At 35.3% G+C, this 17,646-nt stretch overlaps 1 protein-coding gene across 1 annotated transcript in view; it reads right to left on the bottom strand.

Annotated features, from left to right (window-relative positions):
- The window catches only part of Mctp2 (multiple C2 and transmembrane domain containing 2), a 221,373-nt gene that overhangs the window by 122,203 nt on the left and 81,524 nt on the right, over window positions 1-17,646 (bottom strand). Inside the window, exons 5-8 of the mRNA XM_027956122.2 lie at window positions 6,235-6,377; window positions 5,383-5,459; window positions 4,758-4,869; window positions 548-583 (exon numbers count right to left, since the gene is read on the bottom strand). Of these exons, the coding sequence (XP_027811923.1) occupies window positions 548-583; window positions 4,758-4,869; window positions 5,383-5,459; window positions 6,235-6,377 (368 nt within the window). The remainder of the gene's footprint in view (window positions 1-547; window positions 584-4,757; window positions 4,870-5,382; window positions 5,460-6,234; window positions 6,378-17,646) is intronic.

Genomic DNA, 17,646 nt, shown 5'->3' with positions numbered 1-17,646 from the left:
ACTTATGCTTTTTATAAATTAAATATTTATAAATTTTGCCTATAAAGATACTAGTAATGTAAAAAAACAAATAAAAGTATTATATGAAAAAAAATCTTTAAAAGAAATTCTTACCAAAAAGTGACTTTTTCCAAAAAATATGGAGACTTATAAAATATAACATGTATTCAGTCCTTTCAATCAATTTTTACATTGCCCCTATAACATCAAAGCTGGTGTCAAGCTAATGGTAAATAACTTCCTAAAGGACTAAAATGAACCATGCTACATTATAAATAATCCAAGCTTAATGAAGTGTAAACTTCTAACATGGCCAATACATATAAAATGTCATCACTCCAGAAAGTGTAAGTTCAAACATCTGGATATGCCTTTATTTAATAAAATGTGAAAGGAACGTTGTTCCTTTCTTATTCATTATGGCAGTAAAAGGCAGAGAATGTGGTTACAAGTAAAGGATGGATAATATCAATTAAATATACATCTGTATCTGTTACAAGCATAAAGTTTTAGTCAAATAATCTAAACAAAAAACAAGTGTACTTACCTTGCTGGCACTCAGGCGCTTCCGATTTGACCATCGCTATGGATCATGTCCATTGAACATTGAACATGGCAAAATGAAAGAGAAACAGAATGGATAACAATGTAACCATATTATATTATATGGTGCAGATTACGTGCAGATGAGTGATAACCAAATTTCGAAGGTACCATGAAAGTGCATTTGAGCAAACAGTAACAAAGAAAAATCACGTTTATGTTGTTGTGTTACATAATTTTCTCAAAGCATTTTGTATGCAAAGGCAATGACAGATGAATACTTTTCAATCTCTAGATGTACATTTGTTCCTTATTTTTTTTTAAGAACTTGACCTTTATTTATTTGTTGTTATTTATTTGTCTTTTTTATGTGGTGCTGAGGATCGAACCCAGGGCTTCACCTGTTCTATACAAGTGCTCTACCCCAAAACCCTATCCACATTTGTTCTTTAAGTTATCTTAAGACATGGGGTAAAAATGGGAGTTCATAACCCACTTGAATCAAATGTATGAAATATGATATGTCAAGAACTATGTAATGTTTTGAACAACCAATAATAAAAATTAAAAAAAAAATTTTAAAAAGTTATCTTAAGACAGTATAACTTTATCTCTTATAAAAAAAGCAAAAAATATTTCTCCTGTTTGAAATTTACAAAATTTACCACCAATGTTAGTTCATGATTAGGGGTCCAAGGTTTGATAACAGAAAACACAATTTTGTTCACTTTCATAGCTCATTCAATATGAACAACATTCAATATGACAGAAAAAATCCTAAATCATTATTGTCCAATTAATAAAAATGAGTTAATATAACTGTGTAGGAGGGTAGAAAAATTTTCTGAATAGCAAAAAACTTCACCCCTGTTATCTTCTGATCTCTCACTTGTAATTCGAAAGCTGCTAAATTTCATCTACAATTAAAATTGTCTCTCAGAAAAATCCTCTCATCACTCCTGTGACCATCCAGTACTTCAAAGCTCTACTCTGGCTGGTTAACCAGCTAACTGGATGTTAAAACTTGGATGAATTTGGGAGATTACAACTCAATTATGTATCTAATCGAGCAGACCCCATTTACTGATATGCTTAAGAAAAAAAAATACTTTTAGGTAAATGACCTATGCACTTGGACAATAATGTCTTCCCAATAAATGAGAATTCAAAAAAAATATTCTTTAAGGGAAACCCATTTACCCTCCATTGACCAGCAACTAGAACACAATGGTACAGAACTGACTTGAAAATATTCTTTGTGAATAAGGCTTTCCTTGGTGAAACAGGATTCAACATTTAGCACATGACATGGGTTATGATAACACAATCAGGGTATTAAAATCAGGTTTCCTGGTATTTTCTCAACATGACAATGAATATTTTCACCCAATTCAAGCACCAAAATTAATTACCACCTTATAGGTACACAGGGCTCTTTAGGGGCCCTTTGATGGATAATATTTCATTTGATTTTTATAATGATTATAAAAGACAAAACAGATCAGGATAAAAAGGGAAGTGACTGGTACTATTTGCTGACTTACTGCTGTGTTATGAAATACTACATATTGAATGTCTCTACAGCATGCCAAGCACCCTATTTGGTAACCTCAATCTTCATGACCATATGAAAGATACTCTTCTTATCCTTATTTCATACATAAGGAAACTGTAGCTTAGAAAGGTTAAATAATTCTGAGAATTTTACCAGAGCATTGGTGATACTGGCGTTTAAACGTGGGCAGTCAGATGACAGAGTCCATTATTTTAATGACAATCCTATTTTTTCAAAGGAAAGGAAAAAACATGTTTTTCTGTCTTCCAGTCTCTTCCAGCCAGAATCTTACCTTCTGACTGTACCATGCTCACATAAATATAAATCCCTGGACACAAAGGTAAATTTAAAAATATTGCATAGATGAAGGTTTTTGCCAGTGTGGTTTTAAAGCAACCAAAACCAACTCATGGTGTTGAAAAGAAAAAACAGGTACGAGACTAGGAATTTAAACTGAAATTTCTCCAACAAAGTTTAATTTAAAATAATATTTAAGGACTGCAGGTTGTAGCTCTGTGGTAAAGAGCTTTCCAAGCATGCATGAGGCTCTGGATTCCATCACCAGCACCACAAGAAAGAAAAAAAAAAGGAAATTTATAAATTACTTTGATCAAATAATCTAGTGTCCTTCAGTCCCAAGTGGTAGTCATGCCCACTTAAAAACGTTATATAAAATTTCCTTTAAATATGAACTCAAACTCAATAAAAACAACAAACATTTTCTTTTGTCTATTATACCCAAAGGGCCCATGATATGCACTGTAAGTTGAATAACCACATATGGCCTCCAATAAATTATGCCTCAATTAACTGTTCCTTGATAATATTTTGATCAAGTATACAAAAAAAAAACAGTCAAAATAAATGCAAACAGGTGAGGTTTTCTCTGTTATAATATATCTATAAGAATATACAAAATAAATATATTGTACATCATCCCCTGCTGGGCAAAAAGAACAAGAATGGAAACAAGTGAGCAGAATGTCTGAAAAATTCTTCAACACAAGGTATGGGGAAGATCAAGTAAAAGGAGAGCCAACTATAGTGATATTCTTTGAGATGTTTCAGCAAAACAAATCTATACTGCATCTAATATTAATTGGCCTGCAATTTGAAATAAACTGAAACCGTCATGTCACTAAAATTCTAAATTTTAGCAATATTTATAAGTGTATTTTAAGAGCCAATATGACTGTTAAATGTAATCAAATATACTACAGAAAAATTCACAAAAATAGTCATTTCAATACATAACTATTTTTATTGGGAAATCATCTAATTTTCAAAATACCACTGAAGTATGTTAAAATTTTTTTAACAGATATATGTTAACAAATATACAACCATGTGGCAAATTATACTTATTTGCATGGTATTTTATTCTAACCTAGTATCCAACTCAAGCAACCTATCACCTGCAGTACCATTGACACAGAAGAAGACTGAGAGGAAGTTAGAGAACAACACTCCATCACTACGTGAGTAAGGAAAAAGTTTATTTTTAGCATTAATAACACATTTTAACATCAAAATATCAACTTTATTGATATCCTAAATGTGAATAGTGCCACATTTTTAAAAAGCAATTAATAGAGTTTTCTTCTGTTGCTGTCAAGTAAATTCTCTCAAATAAGGAATTTAAATTTAAAGATCAGGAGTTCAGTTGACCCTCTGGCAATTAAAAGTTTAGTGTTCTAAAGCTGTCTTTATGAGTTTCCTAGAAAATCATTCATGATATTTTTAATTAAATAAGTTACTTAAAAGTTACTAGTTATGCCAAAACAAAAAGTTCTCTCCTTAAGCAACCCACTGCCTCAATTCAAGAAACATTTTTAAAGGCATTATTATTAATAAGCTTCAGATTTTTACAGTGGATTCTGCACATGTGAAATTGTTATGCATCTTATTCTTTTTCAAATAGTATTTAGCTGGCTTTAATAATATCTTTCAAATAAATTAGTCAAAACTCATTTTGTCTTATTTTAATTCCTGGAATTATCATGCATAATCCCTAAAAATAAAATGACATTATGATTCTTATAAACAAATGTGCTCATAAGAAGAGTCTCAACTGATTCTATCTTGTGAAGTCTAATGTTTTGTTGATGTTATAGGCATCTTCAGTGGGTAGAACATTAATTAGAAATTTCAATATAATAGACCAGAGAGTTTTAAATTTGTATCTTTCTCAAAGCAGTACCAATAGAACACTTAGTAGCTACAGTTTAAAAAAAAAAAAAAAAAGAGGAAAGATGCAAATGTATACTCAATCACCTTAATAACATGCAATCAATAATTAAATCCTGAGAACTGCTTTTCATGACAGAAAAATATCTCAGTTATCTGGGACCTAAAACATTACTACTAAATAATTGAAAGCATATTTTGTATGATAGTTATGAACATACCATATGTATCATGTAAGTTTTAATAACACTAATGCTAACCATATCCATAACTAAAATAGAAATTAATTTCTAAGTAGATTTTCTTTTCAGGATTTCAAAAGAGAAGATGTATATAACCACAGATAGGCACTTTAACTCTATGAAAGAATTTCCACTCCAAAATCATGGTAAAAATGTCAGTTATCTGCAGCCCAGCAACCAAAGGACAATCACAATGACAAGTTTAAAAAGCACAAAAGGGTCACACTTACGTGTCTCTTGAAATCACCCTGTTTTACTACTAGGTTCAAATTCAACACAATCACTCCCATGTCATCTTCTAAACTGTTTGGATCTTCCAATTTTAAAATATGCTCAGTTGTTCTATAAGCCAAAAAAGAAAAATAAATGTAGCACTTATTAACAGTAGCACTTACTGTTGTAGTTCATCAGGAGTTTAAAGTAAAAGTTTCCTTCTCCTGGAAAACTATTAGACACAATGCTAAAAAGGCCCTAAATTTAGTGAACGTAAACCAACCAGAAAAATTATTTGGAATTGTCTAACTCAACAGTTGGTTAACTTATCTCCCTCTCCTAACACCCAAATAAAATATACATGTTTGTTTTAAATTAGGTTAATGACCCTGAATATTAACGAATGAATGAGCAAAACCCCATATACATTTTAGAATACATAATAAATGACTTAGTGCCTGATTAACATTTGACATTTAGAAAGCAAGTCTCAGAAAATATGTTGAGAGTTATAACACTTTAAAGCACTCTTTCTGTCATTCATATCATTTTGTTATTTGATCTAAATAAGTGCCATTTAACATCATCTTGAGTTCCTTCTAAAATTGCATTCATGACAATTAAGATATAAAACTACAATACCTGTTAAGTTCAAGATCACTGAGAATGATAAATGCAGAACCCATGAAATCAGATGTGGTTAAATCTCGATCATACACCTACAAAAGGCAGAAGCCAGTTAATGCACATGAAAATGGTAATAAACCAATCAAGTTTATTAAATGATTAACAAATGCAAAAGGCTAGAAATTTTGAAATCCACCTTTCAGATCTTAAAATAATCCACCCAGTACAGGTAAAGAAAAATTTAGTCAAGCCTATTCAGAGAACAAAATTATCCAGTGTTGCCCATTTTGCCTACACACGGACCAGACAACAGTAGAAAAGACTTTCAAGGCATATTCATATGAATTAAAATGCTACGCACAATGTACCGCTCTCTTTAGTTTAAATGGCCTCTCATTAAAATTTAGTATTTTCCATGGTGAGTAGATCTGCCAATTAAATAAGAAATTTGCTAAATATTCTATAGCTATCCCATTCTGCACTCAACTCATGCAGTGTTAACCCAGATGTTAGAGCAATTGATGCTTGCACCCAGTAGCTTGAAACTCTATTAAGTATAAAGTTAGTCCTAATGAGAAAGGCTTTAGTACCTGTCACCATTGCACTACCAGTAATAATTCTTCCACATTCAGTAAATTTGAATACAATCAATGGAGATATTATTTTCACTCTGATTTGCTATAGAGCCTCTCTCATTGATTTGAGAGAAACATAAAGTCTCTGCTAAAGGTATAAAGAATTCATTCTCTATCATTAATACCCAGCCTTGAAGATTAATAAGGGCAAGTTAACTTTTAAGAAGTCATGGAAAAACTACTGAGAAATATTTCTACTAGAGGAGGAGATTTGAAAAGCATCTATGGTTACCTTCACCCGCAGCTTTTGATCAAGGCTTTGTATTGGCAACACAACTATCTCATCCCAAACTGGGTTTAAGTTCTTATATATGACCTTGCTTTTGTACAGCGTCTTCCCATTCAGCTTAAATTTCACATATGGATCACTTGTGCCTTTAAAAGAGAAAGAACAAGACAGAAGTTTTAACATCCAGGTGTAAGTCTAGAATCTCTATTAAGTAAAGATGCTTCCCATAGTCCCCAGGCTCAAAGCAGTCTACAGAGCAACACCCAGAACAAACATCTTCTTGCATAGAGATAGAAGGCCCCAGAAAAATTAAAAAAAAAAAAAAATGGGGGAGTGAATGACTAATTCCCCTTTGCCTTTACAGTCGGAATACCAATGGGTTCCCTGAGCTTTTTCTGTTTGGTTTCATTGTGGATACATCATTCCTCCCCTTCCTACCCACAAAAATTCCAGAAACCAACATCAGTGTCAGGAGTCATGGGGAGAAGCACACCCCTCCTAGGGAGAGCAGAGAGTCACTGAAAAGGGAAAAAAAAAGTTTCAAATATTTAGCCAGATGGCTGCTTCAACAGAACCCCATACTTTGAAATATAATCATAATAAATCAATCTCCAGAACCAGTGGCTCAAAGGATGGGGTGATGGGACTCAGACTGGATCTGGGGACGTAGAGATTAAAACAACAGAGTTGCCATTCTCTGTGCACCCAGGCACCTGCACGACAGCAGAGAGCATTGTTTCCCCCCTGCCAGTGGAACTCCAGTCAGCCAGGCCCTTAGCTGGCCTCAGCCCTGACACCGCTGACCTGCTGGGTTCTTCCCAGGGGCTGTGAAATGGACACCAAAAGGGAAGAATAATGTCCCTCCAGTTACTGCGCTCAAAGTAAAATGAAGGGCAATGGCAGATCCTCTTCCATAGTTTTCAGATCAATTGAGAGGGGGAAAAAAACAGGCTTTAGACATAACATGTGAATTATGCGCTGTGTCCGTGTGTTACATGCGTAGGCACCATCGTACAGTGCCTGGGATATGCTAGCTCATTAATACCTGAGGAAAAGAAAAAAAAAAGGCATAAATGAATGAAAAATCAATGAGGGGATAGATGAAGATCATCTGAAAATGCTATAAAGAAGAAATTCAAATTTGAGGCATTGTAGTTCATTTTGAAGCATAGCACTATGAAAAGGTATATGAAGGCCAACAATCTACCCCAAGTGGCTTGGACAGGGAAGATAGGTCCCCATAAATATTTACTGAAATGAATTTCTAATATCAAAGTGAAGCAAATATTATATAAGAATATAAATTATCGATTAGGTTACTCTGGCACAAGCATTTATAGAATTTTTAAAAAGACTTTTTAAAGTTGTTGATAGACCTTTATTTTATTTATTTATATGCAGTACTGAGAATCTGACCCAGTGCCTTACAAATGCTAAGCAAGTACACTACCGCTGAGCCCCAGCCCTAGCCCCAGAATTGTTAATACCCATCATTAATTAATTGAATTATTTTTCAGGTCCTTTTGTGTTTTTATTTAGCCCCATATTAAAAATTACTTAAAAAAAATGTTTCCCAACGATTTTAGCTGAAAGTAACATCACTATACAGGAAGAGAGGTGGGGAAAGGAGATGTCCTGGGAATAATTGCTCAAATTATGTTATATATATGTACAGATATGGCCTAACAAATCCCACTATTAAGTATAATCATAATGCACCAATGAAAGAAAGTCTTAATAGGTATACCAAGGTAAAATCTGAAAAGTCAGCCTTCCAGCATAACAAGGCTACTGACTTTTTTTTTTCTTTTTACTATGCTGGGGATGGAACCCATGGCCTCTCAGATGCCAAGTAAATGCTCTACCACTGAGTGATTCCCCAGCCTCCAGGATAATAACTCTAAACAAAAGAAATTAAGCTATAGATACATGTATATATTCAACTCTCACATTTTAAGGTTGGCAACACAGAATATGGGTAGAAGCCCAGTTCCTCTGATTTGAAACTTGGGCACACACACAACATGTTGAGCAGCAGCTCTTAGAGGGATAGTGAAAATAAATGCATTCACAGTCATTCAGTGGATTCTCAGTAGCGAGGGAGCAACCCGCCCACCCGCCTCCCTTTAACAGTCCAAGAGAAATCCTCTGGCTAGCCAGACTTTAACAATCATTCTGATATATATATATATATATATATATATATATATATATATGGTGGAAAACTATAATAAAAAGAGGCCTTTAATTAAATGAAATTGCCACTCTGGGATCAGGCCTTCATGCTTGTCAGCGTACTCTCAAAATAAACATCTCAAAACTCGGCCTCCGTGGTGTCACTTTCTCACAGGCAAGGCATACTGGGTAATCCCCAGGCATCTTGACAGCTACATAATGTTCAAACTGTTTCACGGGTGAATGGCGGCAGTTGCGTGAAAGAAAATATTAATGTCTGGAATTAATAGAAAAAAGGACCTGGGTTTACAAAGCCAAACAAGGAAGAGGGTGTCAAGTTAGTGCAGCGTTAATTGTTAGGGAAAATTTGAGAAAGGGAGGGAGCGCATGGTGATTTTCTCTCTTGGAGCCTAAGTGCCTCACTGTCAGGGAAGTGACATCTCAACTAGGCAGGTTCTGAAAAGAGGGTCGGCTGCTCAGGAATGCAACTCCCAGATTATACAAATGATGAGATGACACCTGAATGGGTGGACTTTAACCTTGTTTGCTGGGAGCTTCCTACACAATGAGGCTCTTGTGGTAGTTGGTATTGTGGGTGGAGAAGGATGGGAGTTAGCCCAGAGACAGGGTCTCCATGTAGGCGCTGCTCCCAATTCTGCCAAGTGAGCCTGAAGGAGTCTCAAAAACTCAGAGTATCAAGATGTCCAGAATCCATGGCCTGAGTGTCCTTCCCTTTTTAAAAACACTGGCTGCTGGGCAGAGTGGTGCACACCTATAACCCCAGGGAAGGCGAGGCAGGAGGATGGTGAGTTTGAGGCCAATCTCAGCAATTTAGAAACCCCCTAGTCTCAAAATAAAATTAAAAAGGGCTGAGGATGTGATTCAGTGCTTAAGTGCCCCTGGGTTTAATCCTTGGTACCAAAAACAAAAGCAAAAAAAAAAAAAAAATCACTTTGGCTTCCATATCTACCAGTTCTGCATCTGTAGAGTCAATCAATCATGAATGAAAAATATTTGAAAATAAAATGCATAATCTGCATCTGTACTGAACAAGTGAAAACTTTCTTTCCTTGTCATTATTCCCTAAGCAATGCAGCATAACACCTCTTGACATAGCATTTATGATAGTTATTATAAGTAATACAGAGATTATTTAAAGTACATGGGAGGATGCATATGTAAGTTATATACAAATATGATGACATTTTATATGAAAGATTTGAATTCTATGGATTCTGTTACCTGCCAGGGTCCTGGAACCAATTCCCTGTAGATGTCTAGTGATGAATGCAGATACTGAGAGAAATTGATGGCTAGTCATTGGTCCTCCAAAAATGCTGCACCTGTTCCTGCTCCTGACACCAGGCAGAACAGTTCTCTTCCGTGTTCAGGATGCTGACACTACTACCAATGGCCATATCTTGCTTGGCACTGAGCCTGTCAGACAGCTGACATCACATCTGAGCTTGGCTCTGTGCTAGGCATTCTGGGAGGTTTCTGAGATACAACATTCCCACATCCTGCTCCTCTGTTCCTGATAGCAGCAGACACCCCATAACAGAATACCAAGTCACAGAGTGATTGTCCAAGTAGAACTTAACAAGGTAGGTTATGCCAGTTCATGTGCAGGAAACATTATTTTCAGCTCAGATATCAGTGGAGACTGAACTAAAGGACATGGGAGTTAAAACAAGAATGGGTGCAAACTTGCACAGAAGGACTGAGGTCACTCCAGTAGGAGGTACTGGCACTGAGAAGGAGGTAGGGAGGGGACCCAAAATGAATGGAGATGTTTGGTACCAAGCAAGCAGTCCAATGGATCCAGAAGTTAAGGTAGAAAAATATAATGAGAAATAAAGTTTAACAGGCAGGTTCACATCAGAGGCCCAAGGGCCCTAAAAAATAAAAAAGGAGATTAGTTATTATTCAGCAAGAATTACAGGTGTTTTATTTCCTGTCCTACTTTTCTATTTTTAAAAATTAAAAGTAATATGTGCACAAAACCCTGAAAGGTATGAAATGAAAATTCAGTACCCTATTACTCTTCCCTGTTCAGTTTGTCTGATGTGCTCACCATAAACAGTTTTATGGGCATTTTAGGGAGAAAAAAAACAAAAAACAAGAATTTGTGTTTTCACAAGTAACATACCTTAGAGTTCTTTTCATATTAGCAATTTATGTTGCTGGGATTTATGTTGTTGTTGCTGTTGTTGTTTTTTCAATAACTTAGCATTTGGTTTTAATCAATTTATTTACTAGTCACTAAATAATGGATATTTACATCACTTCCTCTTTTTTTTTTACTGGTACAAGCAATATTGCAATAATCATTTTTGCATAACTATAAGTTCAAAGATGATTATATTAAGAAGATTTAATACTGGAACTGTTGGACAAACGAAAATGTGCCATTTTGTTTCTGACACATTTTTTTTTTTTTAAGAGAGAGAATTTGAGAATTTTTTAAATATTTATTCTTCAGTTTTTGGTAGACACAACATCTTTTATTTTATTTTTATGTGGTGCTGAGGTTCAAACCCAGCGCCCCGTGCATACCAGGCGAGCACATTACTGCTTGAGCCACATCCCCAGCCCGTTTCTGACACATATTATCAAATTATTTTCAAACGTTTTGCAAATTTATACTCCCACCTGTAGTATATATTTTTTTTATTTGTTTCTTCTCTTGCTTACCAACTTTGGATATTATAGGTTTTTATTTTCAACCAATGGCACATGAAGAACTTGCTATCTCCATATTCCTCTATCTTTAACATTTCAGGATCTTTCATATTTTAGTTACCTGCATTCGTATTTCTCCATCAGTGAAATTCTTGTTTTTATCTTTTGGCAATTTTTCAATGGGCTCATGGTTTGTCTTTGGCTTATAGGTTTGGAGGAGCCCTTCACCATGGAAATCAGTTATTGAATATAAATCTTGTCAAACTTTATTCAAACTTACTATTGGCAAGGTTAAGTTCATTTTTATTTAGTCAAATATACCATTTTTTAAAAACTTGAGCTTTGTTATTTAACATCCTGCTTAGAAGCAATTTTCCCACTACAAGATTTCAAATTAATTCAGCCATGTTACTTTCCATTTGTTCTGGTTTTGTTGTTGTTGCTGCTGCTGTTGTTCTTATTGTTTTTAACACTTAGGCCTTTGGTCCATCTGTAATTATTTTAGTATGAACAGTGAAGGAAATTCAGGTTCACTCATGAGTAGGAGAGTAAAATGATCAGAGCCAAGCATTAGAAATATAAATCTGGCAGCAGCTCATAATTTAGAATGAAGAAGAAAGAGGATAAAGCAAAGAAACCTAACAGCTGAGATACACAGTAGATTGTTGAAGACTGAGGAGGACGCTGGACCCAAACCACAAGAGGTGGCCATCCAAACAACCCCATCTGCAGAGATGCTCTGCAGTCTGAAAGAGGTATACCATCATAGCCATTGGCAAAATCTGCCTGCAATTTTCTTGCTTGGAACTTATACAATGTATAATAATTTTTTTTTTAAATGAAACTCTGCTAAGAAATCCAGTAAGACAAACAAGGAGCTTAAAACTTTTTCACTCTCTATATCAGAAAATATTGTTGAAACACAGAGAATGTTACATGGAGAATTGATGAATATAATGTTAAACTCACCAAATCAAAGTTTCTGGAAGGGAAGATATGAATGGTGGACCATAAACAGGATGAATGAATGAATACAATCTGAAGTTAGATGGACATGGTAGGTGCAAATCCCCAGCCTTCCTTCCAGGAACTGTGTAACTGCGGACCATTGACTAGATTTCCTTATACTACACTGTCTTCACCTATAAGATGGAAATCTGCGAATCTCAAAGGGTTATCTCTAGAGCTTAACAGACTTATACACTTTAATGACTGCAGGCTCCAGCCATTTGCTTAGAATGCTTCATAGTAAGGGCTACTATTTCTAGTATCACTACTCAATTAAGTTAAAAAGGAAGAGAGTGTATAACCATTTAAGTAGTACTAATATTTACTTGCTTTATTTTAATGTCGAGGATAACACCCACTGCTAATTTTCTCTATAATGTTCCATTATTGCCATCTCTAAAGGCATGAAATTTATATCACTTTCCTTTCCATAAGTTGGATAGAACATTTTTTATCTTATACATTTCTCACAGGGATTCAGGTGATTTGAAATTTTTTCTGTCAAACAATTTTCACTCCCCTATAAGGAAATGGCTGTATTAAAACTAAAAATTTCTAAGTCCTCATGAACACTGGCTACTTCCCTATCTGAAGTCCTGGGGTTACTCATTGAGAATTTCAGAGCAAAGTGGAGATAAAACCTGATGAAAAAAATTGGGCTGCTTCATTAAGATACAGGGTCTGCCATCAGAAGGGAGTCACTAGGAACCAGAGAACTTGAGCATTTTATTCTTCTTTTGGCTTTATCATCCTTAGAGGTTTTTATTACATTATGGGTGCAATGAAAAATTGGCCAGTATCAATAAAAGAAGTCATAAACAGAATGCCACATTGAATAGCTCAGGAAAACCACTGTGATATGCAAATAAAATACAAATAATACACCTCGAATTACAAGCAACTTCTCTTTGTGGTTTCTGATATAATAACTCATGGCTATCATGTCAAAAGCAAAATCAAGATGTGGTTAAAGAAAAAAGAGCTAAGGAAGAAATAAAATTCCTACCACCTAAGAAAAGCTTAGTGCTGATGTTTATTTACACTTTATACACTTATACACACACACACACACACACACACACACTCTTTTCACAAAAACAAATTGGCCTTCAGATGGTTTTATTTGTCTGCTTTCTTCAGGCAATAATATCAGTTTTTTTTCCATGCCCATAAATATATTTCCATGACTCAGTTTAAATATCTGCACATATATATGAAAACTCACTATATAGTGTAATTTCGAAACACTAGCATTTATAATTTAAACTAAAAATCCATTATTTTAAATAGAAAAGCATTATTTGTAAATAAACTACTTATTGGCCATCAGCAAAGCTCACATGCCAAGTTATAAAATTTAGACTTGCAATTTCTCTGAAATAAAAGCAGACTTAAGCTAGTTTAATTGCATGTATCTCTTAAAGGAGTCAATTGTTCATAAAAAAGAATCACCATTTTAAATATGAAGTTCACATTTGGCAACATCTGATAAATTTCTTCAATAGAGCTTAAAATTTCAGATTAAAGTCAGTCAACAATTATTCACTAAGTCTTTACGGAAAATATGAACTCATTGCATAAACAGTGCATGCAAATATAAACAGTATAAACCTGACTTTGTCTTATCTTCTAGGGCCAGAGTAACAAGGAATGGTTAATTCTATTTATATGAACACATTCAGAATGTTCTGAATATATACACCTGTTTAGGATCCTTTCTCCTTGCCAGAAAAAAAAAAAAAAAAAACAAGCTGCTTTTACATGGGGGCCCTAAGTTCTTGCTTTCCTTGAAGTTAGCTAAATAACAGAGCCAGACTTGACTTTGAGAGAAGGGAAACAAAGGCAGTGCTGATTTTTGCACAGGGGCTGCTGCCCTCTCTCTGGCAGTTAGGCTAAGATATCCTGATGGAGTAATGTCCTCCTGCTGTATTCTTCACTGACCTCTTCAGAAACGATAATGGACATTATGGAAACACAGAGGTCATTTTTCCTTAATTATATAAGGAGATTTTCCTATGGAGTAAAATCTATACTGCTTAAGTTACTGGCAGATTTCTAGCCTAACACAAGTCCCAGCTAAATTATATCCCATCTATATATGATATATCAAAGTGCATAAATGCATTCTACTATCAAGTATAACTAATTAAAACAAATTTAAAAATTAATAATAAAAAAGAAGTCTCAGCTAGTTTTTGTTTTGTTTTATTTTTTTCCATTCAAGTTAAATGAGGGCACACACACATTTCCAGCTAGGCCCTGTCCCATCCTTCCATAGAGGACAGCTCTATGCGTCTAGGAGCTGATTTTAATTACCAATTTCAGGATTGTTTCTTCCCCAACCTTATACTGGCCTTACCCTCTTTGCTTTGCTATTTAACACACCCCAATCGAACTATTTTGGAACTATCTCCCAACTATGTTTGACTTCTCCCCTCTAAGGGGACTCCCAATGCAAAAAAAAAAAAAAAATATCTCAGTGGTACCTTGAGCCAGAATTGTCCCTGGGGGAATCCTGAGATGCTGTAGCTCCAGGCAATTTCAAAAAAAATCCACTTTACTGAAAGATTTTTCCAAAGACCAACTTACAATGGAATCAATGATCTGAAATTTTCAATTTTATCAAAACTTGCTTTGACAAGTTTACAAAAGTTTATGGAAACATATATGGAAGAAAAAGCAGATTATAAGGAAGCCCTGGGGAACTGGACACTGAGGTTCTCCTAGGGCTTCTGGATTATCTACCTGCATCATGGCCTCCCTAAAACTTCCTCAGACCTCCCCATCACCACTGCAGACTCCCTCACCCCCTTTCTGTAAGTCCCATCCCCACCCGACTTCCCCTTAGTACCTTCTGTTTTTCTTTCCTTAGGCTTCTCCTTTCTGGGCTCTGCAGTCTAGGCTATCATGTGCTCTGTTTCTTCTTCTTCTTTTTTTTTTTGGCATAAAAAAATTAAATCTTGTTGAATTGCTACTTTTGTTATGTCTTCATAAAGCATCAATGATGTGAGCCAGAACCCCGTGAAAGGTATTTTTAAAAGTCCCCACCCAAAATTAAAATATACAAGTACAACTTATATAACTTCTTTTACAGATGAAAGAAACATGCCAATATACTGATAAATTCAGTAATTTTAGTAAATCCTCTATTTGGTGAGTATATGAAGGAACAAACTAGCTTTTAATGAGATAGTCATTGAAAGACTGGGCTTGGGCCCCATTCTTGGTCAGATGACCAGAAGCACTGTGAGGTGGGAAGCTTAGGTATCTCACACACACTATCCTAGTAACATCAAAACAGGAGGAAGGACAGCAACCTAGAGAAAAGTGAGAGAAGAGGAAGTGGATGGAATGCATCAGTAAAAAGAAGCTAGAAAGGGCTTATATTTCTTATGAAATATAAGAGGAGCAAACCAGATAACCAGAGAATCTGTGTTCCAGAAATCCATGTTGCCAAAAGACACATAATGATTAATATGCTAATGTTTTCCTTTCTTTTAAAAACACAATAAAACATCCCCTGCACAAGCTACTCTTTAAGCATAGAACTTTAAAAAAAGGGCACCAGCCCACTTGGAAAAGATGGAACAGGATTGAAGTTTGGTAAGAACACTGACAATGGGTGTCATCTCACTTCATCCCACAAAACTCATAGAGACACACAGGATCTATACTGCTGCTTTAAAGAGAAGAAATTCAGCCTTATAAAAGGAAATCCTGCCATTCACAACAAAAGGGATGAAACTGAAAAGCATTATGCTGAATGAAATAAGCCAGGCTCAGAAAGAAATACTGCATGATCTCTCCCATATGTGGAATCTATTTCTTAGAATGTTGAATACACCAGAGAATAGAACAGTGGTTCCAAGGAGTGGTAGAAGGAGCAAACAGGGAGAGGTAGACAAAAAAGATACAAAGTTATAGTTACATAGGAAGAAAAAGGCTAGAGAGTTAATACATAGCACAGGGATTATAATTAATTGTGTTGTCTTGTACTCTAGAAATGTGATAAATTTTAGGTGATCTCTCTACCTAAACACACAAAAGGATAACTATATAACAGATATGAAAATTGGCTTGATTTTTAGTAATCATTTCATTAGATGTGTGTATGTATGTGCATATATGTAGATAGATAGCAAATATCTGGTTGTACCTTAAATAAATATATATAACTTGGGCTGGGATTGTGGCTCAGCGGTAGAGTGCTCACCTAGCACAGGTGGGACCCAGGTTCGATTCTCAGCACCACATAAAAAAATAAAGGCATTCTGTTGTGTCCATCTACAAAAAGGATATATTCATTCTCTCTCTCTCTCTCTCTCTCTCTCTCTCTCTCTCTCTCTCTCTCTCCTCCCCCCTTTAAAAATCTATGTATGTGTGTGTGTATGTATGTATGTATATGTGTGTATGTATATGTATATATATATATATATATAAACATTTTTAAAAGAATGAGGGAAGTAGAACATCCCACCTAACCATTATTTAGCAGGGTGTGAATATGTGCTGAGGCTGAAATCACAACTAAGCTTTATGTAAATTATGGACACATGGGTGGGGCACAGGTGTACATAAACATGCACATACTGAGTCCAGAACACCCCATATCAACATTACAGACACTGGGTCAAAAGAAACAAAAAGACAACTTGTAGTACAGCATGCAGCATGACATACATCTTAGGAGTAGGAACAATTCATATAAGCATACACTTAAGAAGTCCCCTTCAAGCAAATAAGAGGTGTACATTAAATTCAAATCAATGATCTTTGGTTGTGCATAAGGCATTTTATATAAAGGAAACCAAGGACCATCCCAGGTTTTTTCTGTTTTGTTTTGGTGCTTCATAGGAATTTAGGCAGGATTCTGATGAAACAGCAGAGAAACAGACTCAGTAAGGTTGTGAGTATCCAGAATATCCAAACCAACTCATGAGTTTGTAGAGCCTCAAAACAAAACCAAGCAACACAACTCTCAATAGGGCAAACCTCAGTGACAGTGATACATTAAAGCCTGTTAGGAAGACCCTGCCTGCTCCTGATGTGTATCTAGTCACAAAATAATAAACAAACTGATTTCAAAACTCAGCTTCACCCTTTGCTCCAGGACCTGGGCACTGCTGCCCACGTTACATCTTGGAGAGTTTCTGGTTTGCCCTATGTTTCTGCTGCTCTCACACCAGCATCTCAATGAAATCTTGCCATCTGGTGTCCAGAGAAGGTACTACACTGAGACACAAACTCCAATTTTCAAAATAAAGTGGTCTAATTGTGTCCTTTCAGCAAAACTGTGGTTGGTGTCTGACCCCTGTACAAAGGAATATGTCAGCCAGAATCAAAGAGAATTACTAGGTGCAAACCCCAACATTTATGGCATTTCAATATATGATAAAAGGTGCCAGTCAAATTACTAGGGAAAGAAATAAATAGGTCTAGTTTGTTTAACTTTTGCCAAATGGATACCTAAGTTTCTACACTGGACCAGAAATCAAAATAAATTTGAAACAGATGGAAGAGATAAATGAAAACCATAACCAGACAGAAGGA

This window comes from Marmota flaviventris, chromosome 2, assembly GCF_047511675.1.
Source record: "Marmota flaviventris isolate mMarFla1 chromosome 2, mMarFla1.hap1, whole genome shotgun sequence".
NCBI classification, from domain to species: domain Eukaryota; kingdom Metazoa; phylum Chordata; class Mammalia; order Rodentia; family Sciuridae; genus Marmota; species Marmota flaviventris.
The sequence above is the reverse complement of the archived record's forward strand: the minus strand, read 5'-3'. Positions and strand labels throughout refer to the sequence as shown.